At 47.9% G+C, this 19,083-nt stretch overlaps 1 protein-coding gene across 2 annotated transcripts in view; it reads left to right on the forward strand.

Annotated features, from left to right (window-relative positions):
- Positions 1-10,004: 10,004 nt before the first annotated feature.
- Positions 10,005-19,083, forward strand: part of Adgrd1 (adhesion G protein-coupled receptor D1) — a 112,086-nt gene continuing 103,007 nt past the window's right edge. For both annotated transcript variants that reach the window (XM_055606125.1, XM_055606126.1), the window contains exons 1-2: positions 10,005-10,091; positions 10,176-10,212. In XM_055606125.1, coding sequence (XP_055462100.1) covers positions 10,026-10,091; positions 10,176-10,212 — 103 coding nt within the window. In that variant the 5' untranslated portion in view covers positions 10,005-10,025. The remainder of the gene's footprint in view (positions 10,092-10,175; positions 10,213-19,083) is intronic.

Consider the following 19,083-nt stretch of genomic DNA (forward strand, 5'->3'; position numbering starts at 1 on the left):
AGGTGGCACACGCCTGTCTGGGATCCCAGCACTTCAGGAGGTGATGCAGAATTCCAGGTACTAGCCTCACCTGGGCTACAGAATGATTTTGAGGTCAGCCTGGGCCATGTGGTAAGGCTCTGTCTCAATAAAACAAAACAAAAGCAACAAGCAAACAAACAAATAAAGAAATAAATATCCCTCTACTCCAGAAAGTGGCTACGAGACTCTCCTACGGTGCCACCAACATCACAAGAGACAGAATAAGCGCAACACTCCAGAAATATTTCTGAATAGGAGCTGGAGAAATGGCTCAGTGGTTAAGGTCATTGTGCTTTTGCAGAGGACTGAGGCTCAATTTCCAGCACCTACATGGTGGCTTACAACACCTTGACTCTAGTTCCAGGGGATCTGATGCCCTCTTACGGCCTTCCTGGGCACTGGGCATGATATACACATGCCTGCATGCACGCACACACAGACGCACTCACACAATCGCAGAGGCAAAACACTCATATGTAAAAAATGAAATAAATAATTGTATTTTTTCAGCTCTCTTATAAATGTTTTTTTTTTTAATATTTGAATTTGGGGACTGGGGATGCAGCTCCGTTTGTAGAGCACTTGCCTAGCAAGGGCAAGGCCCTGGGTTCCACCCTCCGCACCACGCAAATCAAGCACATGCCTGCCATCTCAGCACTTAGGAAGCGGAGGCAGGAGAATCAGAAGTTCAAGGTCATCTGTAGCCATCTAGTGAATTCAAAGCTAATCTGGGCTGCATGAGACCTCGTCTCAAGAAATATAAATAAATTTTAATTCCCAATCCTGAATTTCAAGCATATCAAAACATTTAGTTTTTCCTGTTGACCTTGCTGAAGCCACCAGTCCATTCTACAACTTATGAACTGTCATCATTGTGTGTCTACTTTACAGTCCTGTGGCTGCATATATCTCTGTCTATCTGTCATCTATCTGCCTATCATCTATCTATCAATCTATCTTGTATCTACCTACCTACCTGTATATCTACCTATCTGTGTATCTGTCTTTTTATCTATCATGTATGTATGTATGTATGTATGTATGTATGTATGTATGTATGTATGTATATATGTATGTTTGTATCTATCTACGTACCTACCTATGTATTCATCTGTCTTCCATCCATCTATCTATCTATGTATCTATGTATCTATCTATGTATCTATCTATCTATCTATCTATCTATCTATCTATCTATCTATCTATCTATGATGGCAGTGTGTGTGTGTGTGTGTGTGTGTGTGTGTGTGCTTGTGTGTTTGATCCCCACACCTCCTGATGTGGATGCTGAAAACCAAACTCTGGCCCTCTGTTGGTGCAGTATATGTTCTTCACCCTCTCAGCCCTCTCTCCAGACCTTGCCCCTCCACCAGTTTCTCCCATTTAGTATCTGAGTGGCGTGTCTTGTCTCTTCCTGTGACCTCAGTCCAGCCTCACCTGTTTCTCACAGATGGCCAGCAGTCAGCGCTTCCTGTCTTCCCCACTCTGGGAATTTATCTGACTCCTGCTATGGCTGGGATAAAAACCTGCCCTTTGGCAGTTATCTTCCATCCCATCTGTCTTCTGTTCTCTCCTCCCTCGGCCCTTTCTCCATCTGTTCTTGGCTTAATTCAGGATTTGTGACTTGCTCTTACTGACTTATTGTCTCTAACTTTATCCGCCCCCCGGTGGCTGTCCTAAGACCTATCAGATGCTTCTCTCAGCAGCGGCCACCGAAGGCATCTCTCTAATTACTCCCAGGCCACTTTCCAAAAACAGGACAGAGAGATGAACCCCTCACCACTGTCCACTCATCTCCCCCCACTGTCTTACATTAGACGGTGCTTCCTGGATCTTTCTTTCCATACTCCAGCCCATAGCAATCTACCCTCTCCTCATCACCCAGTCAGTTTCTTTCCGTAATGGTCAGACAAGGTCTGGGATCGAGGCTCAGTTTGTAGAGTGCTTGGCTAGTGTGCACAAAGCCCCAGGTTTAATCCCCAGCACGGAATAACCTGGACTGGTGGCACATGCTTGCAATCCCAGCACTTTGGAGGCGGAGGCAGGAGGAGGATGAGAAGTTCAAGGTCATTCTTGGCTGCACAGAGTTATCAGCCTGGGCTACATGAGACTCTAGCTGAAGGAAACCAAAAGCAAAATATAACATGTGCAAAAATCCCACTTAAATGTTGGGTGATGGTGATGCATGCCTTTGAGCCTGGCAACTGGGAGGTAGAGGCAGGTGGTTCTCTGTGAGTTAGAAGCCAGCCTGGTCTACCGAGAGGGCCAGACAGCCAGGGCTACACAAAGAAACCCTGTCTCCAAAAACAAACAAAACAACCCACTTAAATGTGAAAAAGGGTGTGTGTGTCTCTTCCACTTACTTGAACCATTTGAACCATTTCCTTTCTCGGCATGGATGGAGTTTCTGTCTGGTATCCCGTGGTTCCGATAAAGAGAACGGGTTACATTTCTTCCTGTTCTGGTCTCCTACTGAATTCTTTCCGTTTCTGTTTGAGGTGTTTATTTCTCTTTCTGCTTTATGGAGGCATAATTCACATACAATAAAATCCACTATTTTAAGGTGTGAAATCCAGCTTGCAGGCTGGTCACGGTAGTAAGCTGTTATCAGCACCCTCCTCTGCCTTCAGAACAATTCATCACCCAAAGAAATCCAGTGCACACCTCAGGCTCCCGTTCTCCCCCATGCCAGGCACCTCTGTCCTGAAAGGCATCTCACTCTTTTTCTTTTAAAATATACATCGATTTCCCCCTCCTGTCCCCTTCCTTCTCTTTTTTTCTTCCCTTCCTCCCTTCCCCCTTTCTCTTCCCTTTTACTTCCTCTCCTCTGCCCTCCTTTTTTCCACTTTGGGGACAGAAATGGACTACAGGGTATGCTAGGCAAGGGGCTCGACCATCGTGCTATACCCTCAGCCCTTAGTATTTACTTATTTCACTACATTGTCCTTTAGCTGATATCATTTTTTTATAATGCTTCTCTGTGTCCTTCCTCTGTATTCTATTGTGTGCTTTTCTTCTTGCTGCCTCCATAACACCTCTGTCTCTCTGTTCTTTGTCTCTGTCTCTGCCCTCCCCCTCTCTCTTATTCACCTTGTCTGCATTTCCTGATCCTGGCTGGCTATCTTTCATTTACTTCTTCTATTCTCTTTCCCAGCTTCCTCTGGTCCCTCTCTGTTCAGTTCTAAAACTCCAGTCCTGCCCCCATTAGAGGAGCTGATGTGAGCTTCTTCCCTTTCATGCTATTTGAAGAGAGACCCTTTCATTTTGTGCTTAATAGACCTCCGTCAAGGTCATGGCCCTTCCATTGCCTGAGCTAAGTCCGCCATGAGCTCTGTGGTTCATCCAGTCTGGGGGCCAGCACTTCATGGGGTTCTTGGCATCATCTCCAGCTCTGTAGAAGTCTGGCTAGGTGGTGAATATGGTCAGTGTTTAGTGTCTCCATTCCCATCACTCAAGTGTTTTCTGTCTCTCAGTTTTGATTGTCTTATTTCTTGACAACAGGCTTTTTTTTTTTCCTTCATTTTTTTCTTGCCTTTGCTTGGGTCATAATGTTAGAATGGTTCTGGGCAGCTTGGGAAGACTGCAGAAATTGATAAGCAGTATTTGTACCAGACGTGGGTCGAGTTCCTGCTGAACCCTACAGTATGCACATGTGTGTCTGTATATGCCCAAGCATGCACTCTCATGGGCATTAAGTCCATCTAGCCCAGTGGGTATTGCCTTGAGTCTAATCACTATGGAGATCCCCAACACTGCATGCCCCACATTGCTCCTACTTCATACTCGTCTGGCCTGGGGTAGGGCTGGCTGGCTGGCCCTCTAGCTCCTCTCCATGTCTCGCTGCACTTCCAGTATCCAGACCACTTATGCACCATCATCTCCCTGATTCTTCCTGTTCTAGCCCCAGAATGCTGCCTCCCATGGTCCTGGTGGTAGGGGACAGTGTGAGTTCTGCCTCGGTTTCCCTGTGTCCTTGTGCTAGTGGTAGTTTTCTCAGCCATTCTGCCTGTCTTCAGCAGAAAGAGAACCCAGATGCTCTTAGTTCTGTTTCTGGCCTTTCTTGCTCTCCTTCGAAGCTCTCCTGTCACCTGGTGTAGGTTGGCTTTCTAACTCCTGGGAAGGTAAGAGCTTTGGTCCGAAAGGTCTGGGCAGGGCTGGCAACCTGTTCAGCTGTTAATGGTATTCACCTTGCTGGGTGTGTGCTGTGGCTTTTTCTGTCACCTGCCTATGGTCAACCACCCTTGTGGACATCTGCTAGAGTCCTTGGAAAAGAGAGTGAACATGGGGCAAACACCTTGTGCGTGGCTTTGGGGTGAATCTGGGTTCCTTGTGAAACTCTTAGGGGTCTCTACAGAGTTCTCTGTTCTCCCATGCTCAGCTTTTTCCGAGCTACCGCTCAAGTCCCATCTCTCCTGTTGCAGTCTGTCTGACTGACTTTGGCTGACAGGTTGGGTGTTCCCTCCTCTCCTCCCTCTAGTAAGGTCAAGAAGAGCCAATAAGACTTTGGACATGGGCTGGGACTCTCTTGCTGGGATCTTTATGATTTTCTCCATCCTGGAAGAGAGAGCTTCTGTCATCACCAAACCTGCAGAACACTGTTCCATATCCACTCACAGCCTCCACCTTCGAGCCCGGGAAATAAGCTAGTCTAGAGGCTCTAAGAAGATGTATGTATGCCATTGGGGTCTTTTCCTCAGAAACTTCTGTCCATGTCTTATTGTCCGTGGGCCAGTGGTCACCACGTCCTGAAAGGAGAGTGTATTAGTCACCTTTCTCACTACTGTGACAAAATACTTGACGTAAGTGACTTAAGGATCATAGGCTCTATATTGGCTCACAGCTTGAGGGAAGAATTCATGGCAATGTAGGCATGGGGTCAAGCTGTGGCAGCAAGGACATGGAGCAGCTGGCCACACTCTGCCTGTAGCCAGGAGGCAAAGAGCAATCAATGCTGGTTTCCAGCTGGCTCCTTTGCCCACTCTCTTCTATTCAGTCCAGAACCTCAGCCCTTGGGATATGGCTGCCCACATTCAGGCTGGGTCTTCACAGCCACACCTCTCTGAATGCTTCCCGTAGTCAAATGCAAAAAGTGTGTCTCCTAGGTGATTCCCAAATCTAATCAAGTTGCCAATGAAGACGAATCATTACTTTTATTCTCTTCTGGGAAGTTGCTGGGGGATGAAACCAAGGGTCCTAGGCATGGAAGACAGTCTACAGCTGAGTTCCCCCCCGCCTGCCTGTATGTGTGTCCATGTCTGTGTGTCTGTGTGTGTGTGCTCTCTGTGTCCTTCTCATGTGTGCACACACATATATTATACATTACACATTATACATAATATATATACATACACACACACATATATATATGTGTATATATATACATACATATATATACACATATATATATAATTCTTCCATTCTCTAACCCCTTCACATCATTTTCCTTGTGACTCCACCTCTCAATTCTCCTAGGTCTGTCCATTCTGTTCCTATCTATGTATGGCATGCAACCATTGTGTGTCTGATGCCATTGTTCTGTCTGTCCATCTGCAGAGAGTGTGCATGATGAAACACACAAGCTAGCTGCTGGTAGAAGGTGTGTGACAGAGGGTGGGTTGTGCACTTTGGGGTACAGAGCTCAGCAAAGAAACTTCTCTGCTGAGTTCCTCGGCCATTCCAGACATCGCTGTAGGATGCGCTCTGCCTGCCCAGGCAGGCCCCAGTGTAATTCACTTATCCCCTGTCACCAGCAAGCTCTCCCCACCTTTGCAGCAATCCCGTAAACATTTATTGAGTGGGGCCTTATCAAAGCTCATCTTAAATATTTAATCAGCATCCACTCAATAAAATCTGATGGGTTTTTTTTTTTTTTACTAAACCACAACATTTCCCCACACATACTTTAAGTTAACTGGTCATGCATTCATTCAAAAGGTACTGTTTGAATACTGGGTGTCTGATACTTGGCCTTGCCCCAGGGTGAGGCAGCTAGCTCTGCTGCACACTCATTTCATCTGGAAGAGTATGGCAGTCACTGGAATGAATGTCATGGATAAAATGTATGTCAGGTGGTGACTAATGTCCATGAGAGAACAGCAGCAGGGAAGGGCTGAAGGCCACCTGTTGGGATGGCACTTGGGAGCCACCCAAGGGAGAGATGGAGTCAGGCTCACAAAAGGACTTGGTTATTGGCTGGCAGGACAAGGCGCCACCCCAGATCCATATCCAAAACCATGTTAAGTGAATAAAGCAAATCACAGACGAGCACGGTGTGACCGCTTGCATATGGTGTCTCAGGAAGTCAGTTTCATAAGAACAGCATAGTGAGTGGAGGTCAGAGGTGGCAAGTCTGGGAAGGGACATGTTGGTCCCGGGTACAAAGTCACATGAGGCTGGGGGTGGAGCCTTTAGCCATGTATGCACTGTACTCTGACCATAGTGAATGACATGCTGGGTAAGTGAGATGGCTTAGTGGGTGAGCGTGCTTGCAACCAAGCCTGACAACCTGAGTTTCATGTCCGGGATCCACTGAGTAGAAGAAGAGAATTGAGTCTTACAAGTTGTCATTTGATATCCCCACTTTCTCTTTCACCTCTCTCTCACTCTCTTACACACACACACACACACACACACACACACACACACACACACGCAACATGCCCTTCCAAATTTTCACCATAGAAATAATGATAGAAAATGGCATAGTGATGGACGGATGAATTAGCTTGATTTCATCTTTCTATGATGTGTTTACAGGTTGAAACACCACCCAACAGTCTGGACAGATGTTCATGGATTAGCGGGGATAGACTGTCCCTAGGGAGAACTGCAGTTTGTGACACCCGCTTTTTCTCCTTCCTCCTTTTCGAGATCAGATCTCAGTCTGTTGCCCTGAGTCACCGAGAACTCTGTGTAGACCAGGCTGGCCTCAGGTTCCCAGAGATCAGCCTGCTTCTGCCTTCGGGTGCTGGGAATAGAGCTGCATGGCTACCATATCAGGCAAGATCCCACCTTTTACTTGCCAAGTTACCCAGCACTGAGAAAGCATGGGAGGAGGTGGGCGGGGGGGTTTCTCTACCTCATCCTTCGAGGGTGCTAAAGTCCAGTGATAGGTGGGTATCCTATGGGCTGGGACCTAGTAGCTGGGCTCCAGCACCAGGCAGATGGTCCTGCTAAATGTGTTTTCCATCCAGTTTTTGCTATTGTCATTAAATCAGGTGTCTCCCTTTATCCAACGACAAAATTATACCAAAAGAAACTCCTGGTTTTGCTCTCAGCTTTAGAAACAAAGGTCTGTGCTAGCAATCTGTTTAATCCTTGGGTTCAGATGGGGCTGAGCCCCCCCACTCTCCTTCTGGGGGAAGGCAAAGAAGACTGAAAGGAGAAGAAAGTTATAAATCCCCTTTCTCCCCGAGCAGCACCTAGGCACCAGGCTAAAAGTCATTATTACCAACAGCCTGGAGGTCAGAGTCCAGTTTCTCTGGCTCTGGGAAGAGGGCTATCCACAGAACCATCTGGAACCTTCCACAGTGAGGTGACCAGTTAATAGGAGAAGTTGTCAGAGCAGGCAAGAGTTACTGCAATCACCTTACATTTTGACGTCCTTTCTCCCTCCCTCCCAAGGCCTGGAAGCCCTCTTCTCGTCCTCTTTAGGAAGTGAGCTGGACTCAGGACTCTTAATTCCCATTTAAAGTCAGGACAATTGAGATGATAATGATAGCCCGAGTTTATTGGGTGTTATTTTCCACTTTATCATAGTAATCGGAACATTTATTGAATGTGTTACTACTCTTCTAAGCCTCGAGTTAAGGGCCTTATATGTTAGTCTTTGTCTTCTGGATGCTCAGTGCTGCCTTCCAGTCTGCAGAGGAGGAGTTCGAGAGGCAGATATCTGCCTAAGAGCACTCAAGTGGAGAGAGCTGGGGTGAGGCAGCTGTGTGTCCTGTGGCCTTGCTACAGGATGGCAATTGTGCATGTACGTGTGTGTGTGTGAGTGTGCGTGTGTTTGAATGTTTGGAGCAAGGTGGATCAAGTCTTGGCCTTGGCCAAATCTGAGGCAGGGCTAACAGGAAGTCTGACTTGGTTGGGTGCTGGGGGGTGGTAAGATGGGGCAATCTGATAAAGGGTGGTGTCAAAATCGAGGGTGTCCTCGAATTCTGCAGGGGTGGGTTGAAGAGAAAGCATGGGCAGCTCTGGACGGGGCAGGGGTAGGCGTTTCTTTTCTTGTGTGCTCATAACCACTGTTTTCCTGTGCTCCAACGAGGCCCAGATCTCAGCAGAGTTCCTGTTTGATCCACACCTGTGCTTACTAACACTGATACAGATTTTGAGGGTGCCAATGGGAACGAGCCTGCAATACACAGCTATGCACAGTGGCACTGAGCCGCACCCAGTCTCACACAGCCATCCATACCTAAACGTGCGATTACTAATATTTCTCTCTTAAAGGTTATTTTCATTTATGTGTGTGTGTCTGTGAGGCTGCGTGCGTTCATGTCCACCACCGTGCACAGGTACCCAAGTAGGCTGAAAGAAGGTGTTGGATCTCCTGGAACGGGAGTTCCGCCTGGCTGTGAGTGGCCTGTTGCGATGCTGGGAACCGAACCCAGGTCCTCCGAGTAAGAACTTTTTAATTACTGAGACAGCCCTCGGGCCCCACCTACTTATTAACGCTGATGAGACTTTGAGGGTGCTGAGAACATACCCTTATTACGTACACCCTCGCACCCACTCACACCCACACTCATCTACACTCATACCCTCACACCCACTCACACCCATCCAGACCCACACTCACATAAAACACACGACACCCACATCCCGAACACCTTGGACGCGTACAAGGCTGCATTCTTACACATCCAGAGAGTAATCACGCATCACGTGCATACACTCGCACACCCCTCTCACATCGACGGGGCCACGCTCAGGTAGATACGCACACTTGTGCAAACCACGCTCACAAGCACATGCTGACTATGAAAGCACAGAGCAGAAGATACCTTAGCGTACGCAGACCCACACTCACCTACACCCCTTACATAGTCCTGCTACCCACATCTCCCCACATTCACACCCTCAACACTTGCTCACGCCTACCCACACCCTGTCAAGCCCCCCACTTTCACCCCGTTCTTCATTCTTTACTCCCACCTACTTTTACTTCCCATAACCCCACACAGTATCCCTCAGTACTTATACATACTTGAACACCCAAGATTCTCACACGTACACTTACCCATACTTTCTCCCCCCACACACCCACACTCTCGCCACTACGCTCACACATCCTCACCCTCACAACTTCCCCCGTGCTTGCACACATGCTCTCTTACAGCCACCCTCACTCACACTCTCACCTCCAGACACATACAGCCCCGGGGCCAATCTAGGCCACCTTTTGATGGGAAAGTCCTGGAAAAGACTCAGCAGTTCCTAACAGGCTAGTGTTAGGACCCAGGAAAGGCCAGAATGGGGTGGATATAAATAGAGGAGAACAAAGTTTGAGGCCCGCTGACATCACTCTGGCTCTCCACCCAAAGCCACGGGCTGGACTCTGGGCCAACGAGGTGTGGCGGAGCTCAGCTGCAGAGAGAGGCAGCACAGACATCACTAAGCTCCAAACTCTGGGCTGAGCTCTGAGCTCCGACTTGAGACTTGAGACTGGAAGGAAGTGCTCACCAGTCCCAGGCCCAGGACACAGACTCCTGAGCCTGCAGGCTCCAGAGGCTCTGCCTTGTCCAGCGGTAGCCAGAGGCTGGACAGTGGTGGAGCCAAGGAGGACTGCTTCCCCTACTCAGCGCTGCAGCTAGCCTTCGGGTCTCTAAAGACTCCAGTTTGGAGAGGACAATCGCCCCAACTGCTTTCAGGCGCTCTACACCACAAACTTTAGGGGACAGACTTTGTGGCCAGAATCCTGCGATGAAGATGTCTCTGCCCCCAGGAAGCAGGAGGTAGAGAGGCTCCCGGGAGGCTGTGGGGGAATCCCAACTCCTGTTCCCACCATGAAGGATCTACCAGCACCGCCTTGCCGTTGGGTCTGGCTGCTCTGCTCTTTCTGCAGCTTCCAGGTAACACCAGGCCTCCAAGGCAGCTGGGATACACACCTGCTGGCGAATGGGCCCCTGCACTCACCCTTTGATTTTTCCTTGCAGGTGTGTGGCACTCATCCCAGAGCCCAGGAACATCCAGGTAAGCCCTGCCCCTCTTTTCTGATGGCAGTCTGCTTTTCTCTTTGCCTTTGGTGTGTGTGTGTGTGGGGGGGTAAACAGAAACTATCTGTTTAACCTCCTGTTGGGATCCTCATTCCCAGCACATGCTTTTGAGACCACAGTCCCGGTGTGACCAGTGTCTTTAGGTAGGTGACAAGGAAGCCGATCTCTGAGCCAGCCGCCTCTTGCCCCAGGTGTTGTTTTCTAACTAAGGAGGTATGCCCTTCTGGCAAAATGTCTCTGGCTCTTTCAAACTTTACACTTGTGCCTGCTTATGGCCGCCACCAGGGGTACTCTCCCTGCTGTCTCCAGCCTCATGGTGCTGTGGGCTGCCTTCCTAAGTGCCCCGGACATCACCAGGTAGTGCCTTGCACTTGCGCTGGACATGCAGTGTGTCAGGGGTGGGGGCTCACCACTGGGACATTTGTCTTTGCCTGTGTGACTCCCTTTCCAGAAGTGCGAAGGTGATGTTCGTTGGAAAGACAGATCACAGCCCTGTTAAGAGAAGAGGGCTGCCACCTCCACAGTGGGGGTGGATGGGAAGGGGCTTGCTGCCTCCTTGTGGCAGGTCCTCTGGGGTTGGGGTTCTTGCTGAAGGTTCGAGTCAAAGGACAAGAATGTGTGGCCCATTTCTGGGAAAGCCTGGTGGGTCAGGGTAGAGAAGCCAGTGACTCAGAGCTCAGGGAGACTGGGGTTCCCAGAAGAACTGATCAATTGGACCAGCCTGCCTCTAAATGGGGGCCCTGCCCCTTAGTGCTCCCAAGCCAACCCGGCAGGCATGGTGAAGGGCAGCAGAGGGAGATGATCCAGAGAACATACCTGAAAGGAAAAAGAGCCTCACGTCCTCCCCCCCGCCCAGGCTGGGGCTGCTCATACCAATAGCATCATCAGTCAGTCAGACCTAGAACCGTATATACAGCTGGTCTGAGAAAAGAAAGCTCCAAAGGCTTTTTCTTTTTTCCTTTTTCATTGATTTTTTGAGACAGGGTTTCTCTGTGTAGCCTTGGCTGTTCTGGACTTGCTTTGTAGACCAGGCTGGCTTCGAATTAACAGAGATCCGCCTGCTTCTGCCTCCTGAGTGCTGGGATTACAGGTGTGGCGCCAATCATACCAGGCTTCAAGGGCTTTTTCTACATCCACACATGTCTGCACATACCCATACATGTCTGCACATACTTACACACGCTCACAGCCACACTGCACCCATGAGCTAGCGTCCTGGACTTTAGAAACTTCTGTGCTTCGCTCTGTGTAGACGCCTCCTTGTTCCTGACCTGATGTCGGGTAGAACAAAGTCCCTCAGTGGAGGACTGACAGTCACTGGGGCAGCTCATGTGCACTATGGAAAAAGAAGGCGAAGAAGGGGAAGCCTCAGGGTGTCCAGGGAGCCTAGGTGCCTTTCAACATCCCGTTTAGCCCAAGATGGCTTCATTCGGGTCCCTTCTCACGCCTGCTTCCTCTGTTGCAAGGCAAAACCAAAAGGCTTCTTTCTCCCTCTCCCCTCTTCCCCTTCTGCCTCCTCCCTCACCTTTTCTTTCTTTTTTTCCCATTTTCCCTTCCTCCTTCCTCCCTTCTATTTCTGTCCTTTGTTTTTTCATCCCCTTCATTATATGTCCTCACTGCCACCCCCAACTCTGACCCATTTTTTGTCTACTCTTGTCTTCTATAATATTCAGCCCTCTCTGCAAGGCCTCCTTGGATTTTCTCCTCCTATGACCAAAGCCTAAGAAACCTCTGAGGAGACTTTATAAAAACATGATCTCTGACAGGGGCCCCATGAGAGTTCTAGATGGGTACAGAGTTGGACATATGAGCCAACGGACTGTCCGGACACGGAGGGTGGGAGTCAGGACTGGTTGTCACTTGCCAAGAAAGGGAGTGGCCTTGGATTGCCTAAAGTAGCTTAAGGAGCACATAGAGGCAGCCTCCTGGTTCTCTTCCCCAGTGTCACCTGTCCACACTCACTGGCACAGCAGCCAGTCGGTGGCAAGCCTGTAGCTAGAGGGGTTAGTTCAAACTCACAGGAGCGAGATAATACCATCTGGAGGGGCTTAGGGGAACTGACACCTAGAGGTCACTAAGAAGCAACACAGGAAACATCTGCCCACGGGTGTGTGAGGGGCCGACAGGACTGGTAAGCTATTGCATTGTCTCACCCTGGCTCCAACCCTGTGCCTGCAGCACAAGGCAGGGTTCAAAACAGTCCCCAACCACCTTCTGTGCCCTGTCTGTGGAAACACAAGGTTGTCATCCGGGTTGAGGTCACCTGCATTTTCAGCTCTCTAGGCTTAGGTGTCTATACTGAGCCGGGTCACCACATAACTTCTGGATTCTTGTACTTATGGTGTGAGCTCACTGCTTTAGAAATCTCAAAATGGTATGAGGCCCTATGGAGTGCTGACACCTTCTGAGTTTCCCTCTGACTGTGACTGTGGGAGGTCACCGCAGCAGAACTGTAAAAGCTGCAGTTGGAAGGGACCTTAGAGACTATTTAGTTCAAGTTCCCACTTGACTGGGAAGCCAGAAGTGGAAGGGAGGATCCAGAGAGGACTAACCACCCTCCCCACTTATCTGAGACACTCTCACACCTCAGGTCCCGATTCACAACCCTCTGCTCTCCAGGACGACCTAGAAAGCTCTGAGGTTGGTGGATCCAAACCCATAAATGGCATTCGACAAGATTGCAGGCCACTTTGTAAAAGTTTATAAACATGCCCTTTTATAGAGGATGTTTGTAACGGAGGGACTGGAAACGAGAAAAATAGCAAGCTGTGTCGTTACCCAGTTCCTTTCCAGGCCATTGCTTCAAGGCCCTACTCAGCGTGAAAAGCAGGTAGTGACAGTCATTATAATTCCATGTATTCACACAGCAGCCTTTGAAGGACTTCTGAAACCACTGGGTCACAGCAGGGAAGCCGTTCTCCATCTTTTCAGTTGAAAAGAGTATGTATTCACTATGTTTTTAAAAGGTTTTATGTGTACGCATGTTATGCTTACATGTGTGTCTGTGCACCATGTACATGCTTGGATCCTGTGGAGGTCAGAAGAGGGCATCACATCCCCTGGGAATGGAGTTACAGATGGTTGTGAACTCCCATGCGTGTGCTGGGAATCAAATCCATGTCTTTTGCAAGAGCGTGCAGTGTTTTAACCACGGAGCTATCTCTTCAACCCCCATAATGGATTTTAAAAAACAAAAAAACAATGTATATTCCATATCAAATACATGGAAATATAGCAAGTGGAGATTTTCTGGAAGATGCTAGATTTATAAATATATTTAATGTGTATAATTATATTCTGTGGTCATTCTATGTTTATGTTTAATTATACTCTGTTTAGTTGTACTTGTACTCTGTCATTTATTCTACCTATATAGTTATGTTTTTAATTACTAACATTTAAAAAGGGAGGCTGCAAATGCAAAAACCTGAATTTCACACTTGCACATGCGTGCATGCACATTTGCAGAAGGGTCGTAATTTGACCCAGCAGACACAAAACATGAAAGAGATGGACTCCCTCTCCCCCAACCACCTACACAGATCAGGCTGATACATGGCTGTGGGTCACCACCATGAGAAAATGGAACAAGATGTTGGAGTCAGGAAACTTTGGAAGGGGAACAGAGATCCAGAGTAGAAAGAGACAGCTATGAACAACATAGGGAAGGGTATTCCAGACAGTGGGGACAGCAGGCAGCATCCTTCAGGGAAACGGGCTTTGTGGGGCCAAGGCCAGTGGCAGATGGCAGAGAGGCACCAACTTTTCCCAGGAGAGAGGTTTCAGTGGTGTCCTGGTAGCAGAGTCCAAAGGAGTAACCTCCAAGGGAGGCCCCTGACCACATAGGAGCCAGGCTGGGAAGGGAAAAGATCAGAGCATGGAGGATTTGAGCACTGGTACTCATCTTCTCTCCCTGGGTTGACGGGACATTGAATGCACATAGAAAATGAATTCTGAAGAGCTGGCTTATAATTATGGTCTAGACTAAAAACCTATCTCCTATTCCTTCCTTTTTTTTCTGTTCTCTCGCCCTCTCTCTACTTCTTTCTCCCCCTCTCTCTTTCCCCTCTCCCTGTCTTTGTTCCTCTTTCTTTTTCCACTCTCTTCCTTCTCTTCTCTCTGCCTTCCTCACTCCATTATTTTCAGTCTCTGACATCCTGTCCTGTTCCTTCCTGACCTGCCTGCCATCCCTGTGGGAGCTCAAGGTAGCTATGTGACTAACTTCCATATGCTTGTCACCTTTGGATTTGAAAACAGCCATGAATGGTCTTTTTTCACATAGGAATGAGACTGTCTTGCTCTTACAAAACGTTGGGGGGGGGCATGGGTTGTCCCACCCTGTAGGGTGTTAAGGGACCTGTGGGTTGAGTCTAGCCCATCTTATTAACAACACACAATTTTAATTAAAAAAAAAAAACAACAACAAAACCCGGCAATATTAGCATTTGGAGGAAATTTCAAAATCCAATTTAAAACATCTGTATTTCTGACTTATCTTTCAAAAGCGGGACACCTGAGTCAGCACAATGATAATGGCCTATCATAACTGCACTCAGAGGCGAAGGCGGAGGTAAGAGGATTTTTGAGTCCACAGTCAGCCTGCTCCCCCAAAGGACGGACGCCTTGTTTTAATAAAACAAAAATGAACTAGGAAGCTCATTGCTGGAAAGGAATAATTCTTCCACTCTCGGCTTTCCTTGGTTGACTGTAGTTCTTTGTCTAGGGGTGGGGCCTGTAAGATTTCCCCCTTCCACACTGATGTGTCAACTGTTGTCCCTCTTCAGGTCTTGTTTAGGCAGCCATATTGTTAAGGAATCATGGTTGAAGCTTTCCTGTCATCCATTTCTAGGGGACACAGTCTCACAGCAGATTTGCTGGTCCTCTGACTTGTAGAAATTTCCTACCTTTCTCTTCTGAGATATTCCCTGAGGCTTACGTGCAGGAGTAGTATCGTAGCTAGACCAGCCAGGCACCCCATGATTTGTTCCCTGCATTGTAACTAGTTGCGGTTGTCTGTAATGATCTCCACCTGCTATACAGAGACGCCTTTAAAGACTGCTGAGAGCTACACTGTATCAAAACAAACCAAACCAAAACAACAACAAAAAACAGGAGACCTGGTGATTCCAGATGAACCTTCACACAGTGTGACACTAGTCTGGGGCCAGAGAGGCTGGCTGTCAATGCGTGCTCGCACTCTCCTGTTCTGAGACTGGGCACCGCTGGGGGTAGACTGATTTGGTCTCTGTCCTGGCTCCTGCGTCTAGCCATCTGGCTTATTAACCGCCTGCAATGCCATCCTTCTCAGGACTCACACACTTCCCTGGCCCCACGCTGCTTCCCATTGGAGCAGCCCTGTCCCAGACTTCCATGGGAGGGTAGATTCCTGTTGGAGTCAAAGGACACTGGGAAAAGTGAGGGTGCTTCGTCCTGCATCGGGGTTCACGTCAGCATTATGGTGTCCGCGTGCAGCTCGAGACCTTTCCTTCCCATGGGCTTGTTTTAGGGGAGGACTACTTACCCTCACTGGTCATAATAATTGAACTGGCCCGGAACTGGCCATAGCCTCGCTCATTAGAGATGGTGGAAGGGGCCATGCAGAGGTGGATTCTGAAGACCCAGCAGCTGCTTTTTGTGTAAAGACTTTCTTGCTGCTTCCGATTTTTTCCCACATGAATTAAATAACAAGTGCAGGAGGGTTTTTAAAACTGAATATCCTCAGTTCCTGGGGCAAAAAAAATTAAAACAAAACAAAACAAAAAAGTTTGAAAAATGAAGACTTTGGATTTTTGCCTTTCGGCCTTTTTGAGTTCCGGCATCTCACAGTTGGAGACTGCCTGGCTGCTTGGGGGAGTTAGGCCTTGGTTAGTTTCCTCAGGCCTTGGTGGATGACTTTTCCTGTTCTTGGCTTGCATTTGGGAGTTGTGTAGCACCATGAGACGGACAGGAGAAAACCATGAGGGTTAATATCACCAAATTGACAGTATTCAGTATCATCCAGGGAGCAAGCTTCTGGGTACGAATGTGGAGAACTATCAGGATTAGATTAATTGTGGTAGGAAAACTCGCTGTTGTAGTTTGATCTCCACTGCTGGGATAAATCACCCTGACCAAAAGCAATGTAAGGAACGAAAGGATTTATCTGGCTTACACTTCCAGGTCAGAGTTCATCACTGAGAGAAGTCAGGCAGAACTTAAACAGGGACTAAAGCAAAAACCATGGAGAACACTGGTTACTGGCTTTTTCTTCATCTCATGCTCAGCTAGCAGATCCTTTGGAACTGGCATTACAGACAGTTGTAAGCTGCCATGTGGTTGCTGGGAATTGAACCTGGGTCCTTGGGAAGAGCAGGCAGTGCCCTTCACCACTGAGTCATCTCTCCAGCCCCACTCAGCTAGCTTTCTTATATAGTCCAGTGCATGGTGCTGCCCACAGTGAGCTGGGCCCTCTCATCTTAATTAGCAGTTAAGATAACCCCCACAGACATGCCCACTCTGACCTGGGTAATTCATCCGTTGAGGTTGTTTCCTCAGATGGCCCTAGGCTGTGTCAAGCTGACAGAGCTAACTGGAACATTCACTCTAAAGATGGGCAGTACCGTCCTATGGGTTGGGATCCTCAGTGACAGTGAATGGAGCGCCAGCATTCACTTCTCGCTACTTTCTGACTGGGGAAAAAATCAGGCCAGCTGCCTCATGCTCCACCTGATGAAGTGCAGTCTTAAACTGAGTCAAAAGAAACCCTTCCTGGAATTGCTTCCGTCAAGGCATTTTGTCACAGCAGTGTGTAAAGTAATTAAGACAGAAACTGGCAAGGGGAGCCAGCCATCTGAACTTCAAGAGATGAGGTGTTTGGTGCCCATCAAGGTGGAGTACTTTAGCTGTCACCCAGGAGTGTAATTTGAATGCGGCCCCAAGACTATGACCAAGGCCACTGTGATTTTGAAGGCTGGACCTAACAGTGTTTTTGCCAAGGAAGCAGGTCAGATATTTGGAGAACAGGAAGCGCTGGCAGTATGACTCTTCCTTTTCTTTCTTTCTTTCCTTCTTTCTTTCTTTCTTTCTTTCTTTCTTTCTTTCTTTCTTTCTTTCTTTCTTTCTTTCTTTCCCTCTCTCTCTTTCCTTCCTTCCTTCCTTCCTTCCTTCCTTCCTTCCTTCCTTCCTTCTCCTCCTCCTCCTTTTTTGAGACATAGCTCTGACTGTCCTGAAACTCGCTCTGTAGACCAGGCTGGCCTTGAGCTCACAGAGATCCACTAGCCTCTGCCTCCCAAATATTAAACGTGTGTGCCACCATGCCTAGCTATCTCACCTTGATTTTTAAAAATTTATTTATTTTAGTGTTTTGAGACCAATTCCTACTCTGGCCTCAAACTCACTGTTCTCCTGTTCCATCTTCCCTAGTGGCAGGATTAAAGATCTGTTCTACTATACCTGGCTAAATTATTTTTATTTTTATTATTTATTATTTGTAACTCTTTTCTTTACATTCATTTACTTGTGTGTATGCATGGACGTACTACAGTGGGTAGGTGGAGGTCAGAGAACAACTTGCAGGAGTTGGTTCTCTCCTTCCACTTGTGACTACAGCAAGCAAAACGTAGTCTTGGTGGCACAATTTGCTCACTGAGCCATCTCAATGACCCAATTTACCTGCTGACCCATCTTGCCAACATAGTGTGCTTTTTAGTGTGGTTGTTTCTCCCTAATGATGCCAATGAAAGAACGTTATAAGCCCAGCAGACAGCATTTCACTCACCCAGCCTTGCTCACACTTCCCAGGCCTTTACAGAGTACAGTGTCAGCCAGACTTCCGTTGGAAAGGCACCCACGAGGCCAGATGTGTGAAGCCTGACAGAGGTTCAGAGAAGTCAGCATCAGTTTGGCCTTTCCAGAGGACAATTTGGCTCAGTCTCTGGAGAGGTTAGGGGCACTTTCTCCCCGGTGAAGTAACGCCACTCCTACAAGTTTATCCTCAAGAGGTATGATGTCAAATGTCTGATCAGATGTGTGCAATTACTGCACGCATCAGTAATTCTAGTCCTTGGGAGGTAGAGACAGGAGGACCACAGGTTTGAGGACAGCTTGGACTAGTAAGTGAGCCTACCCATTGTCAACAAACAAAGCCACAAGTGTATGTGTGAGTGTGTATGTGTGTGTCTCTGTGTGTGTGTTGCTGGGCATGGAGCCCAGGGTTTTTGAATGCTAGACATGTGTTCTACCAGCAAGCTCTTTTAAACGCCACGCTTTGTCACTCCATGCATGTCATTCTTCCTCACTGTTTAGGCTGTACACCAGTCCACTTCACATTCACTCTGATTGTTTGGCCATCTCTCCATGAATGAACATCCAGGCTACTCTCTGGTGTTTTGATCCTGTGGGAACATTCCATAACAAATACTTTTGTAGACAGGTCTTTGATCAGCCTTTGAGAATCTCTTGGGGATAAATTCCTAGGAGTGGAGTTATCTCACCAGAGAGTAAATGCCCTTATCCTCTGCAGAGACTTAGCCAAGTTGTCCTCTGGAAAGGCTGGATGTTGCTCACTCCTTCTGAACCTCTGTCAGAATGGGCCAGCTTTACACATCTGGCCTTGTGGTTGCCATTCCAACAGGAGAAGTCTGGCGGACTGTCCACTGTGATCTTTAAAGGCCTGAGAAGCATGAACAACGTTGGGAGAGTGAGTCGCTGTATAATTAAAAAACAATTTGCATTTATTTTTCCTTCAAATGTCTCACTGTGCCTAAGCTTTCTGTTGATTTCCTTTTCCTTAACAGGTTTTCTTTCTCCTTCCTTCCTTCCTTCCTTCCTTCCTTCCTTCCTTCCTTCCTTCCTTCCTTCCTTCCTTCCT

This window comes from Psammomys obesus, unplaced genomic scaffold (assembly GCF_907164565.1).
Source record: "Psammomys obesus unplaced genomic scaffold, mPsaObe1.curated_primary_1811, whole genome shotgun sequence".
NCBI lineage: Eukaryota > Metazoa > Chordata > Mammalia > Rodentia > Muridae > Psammomys > Psammomys obesus.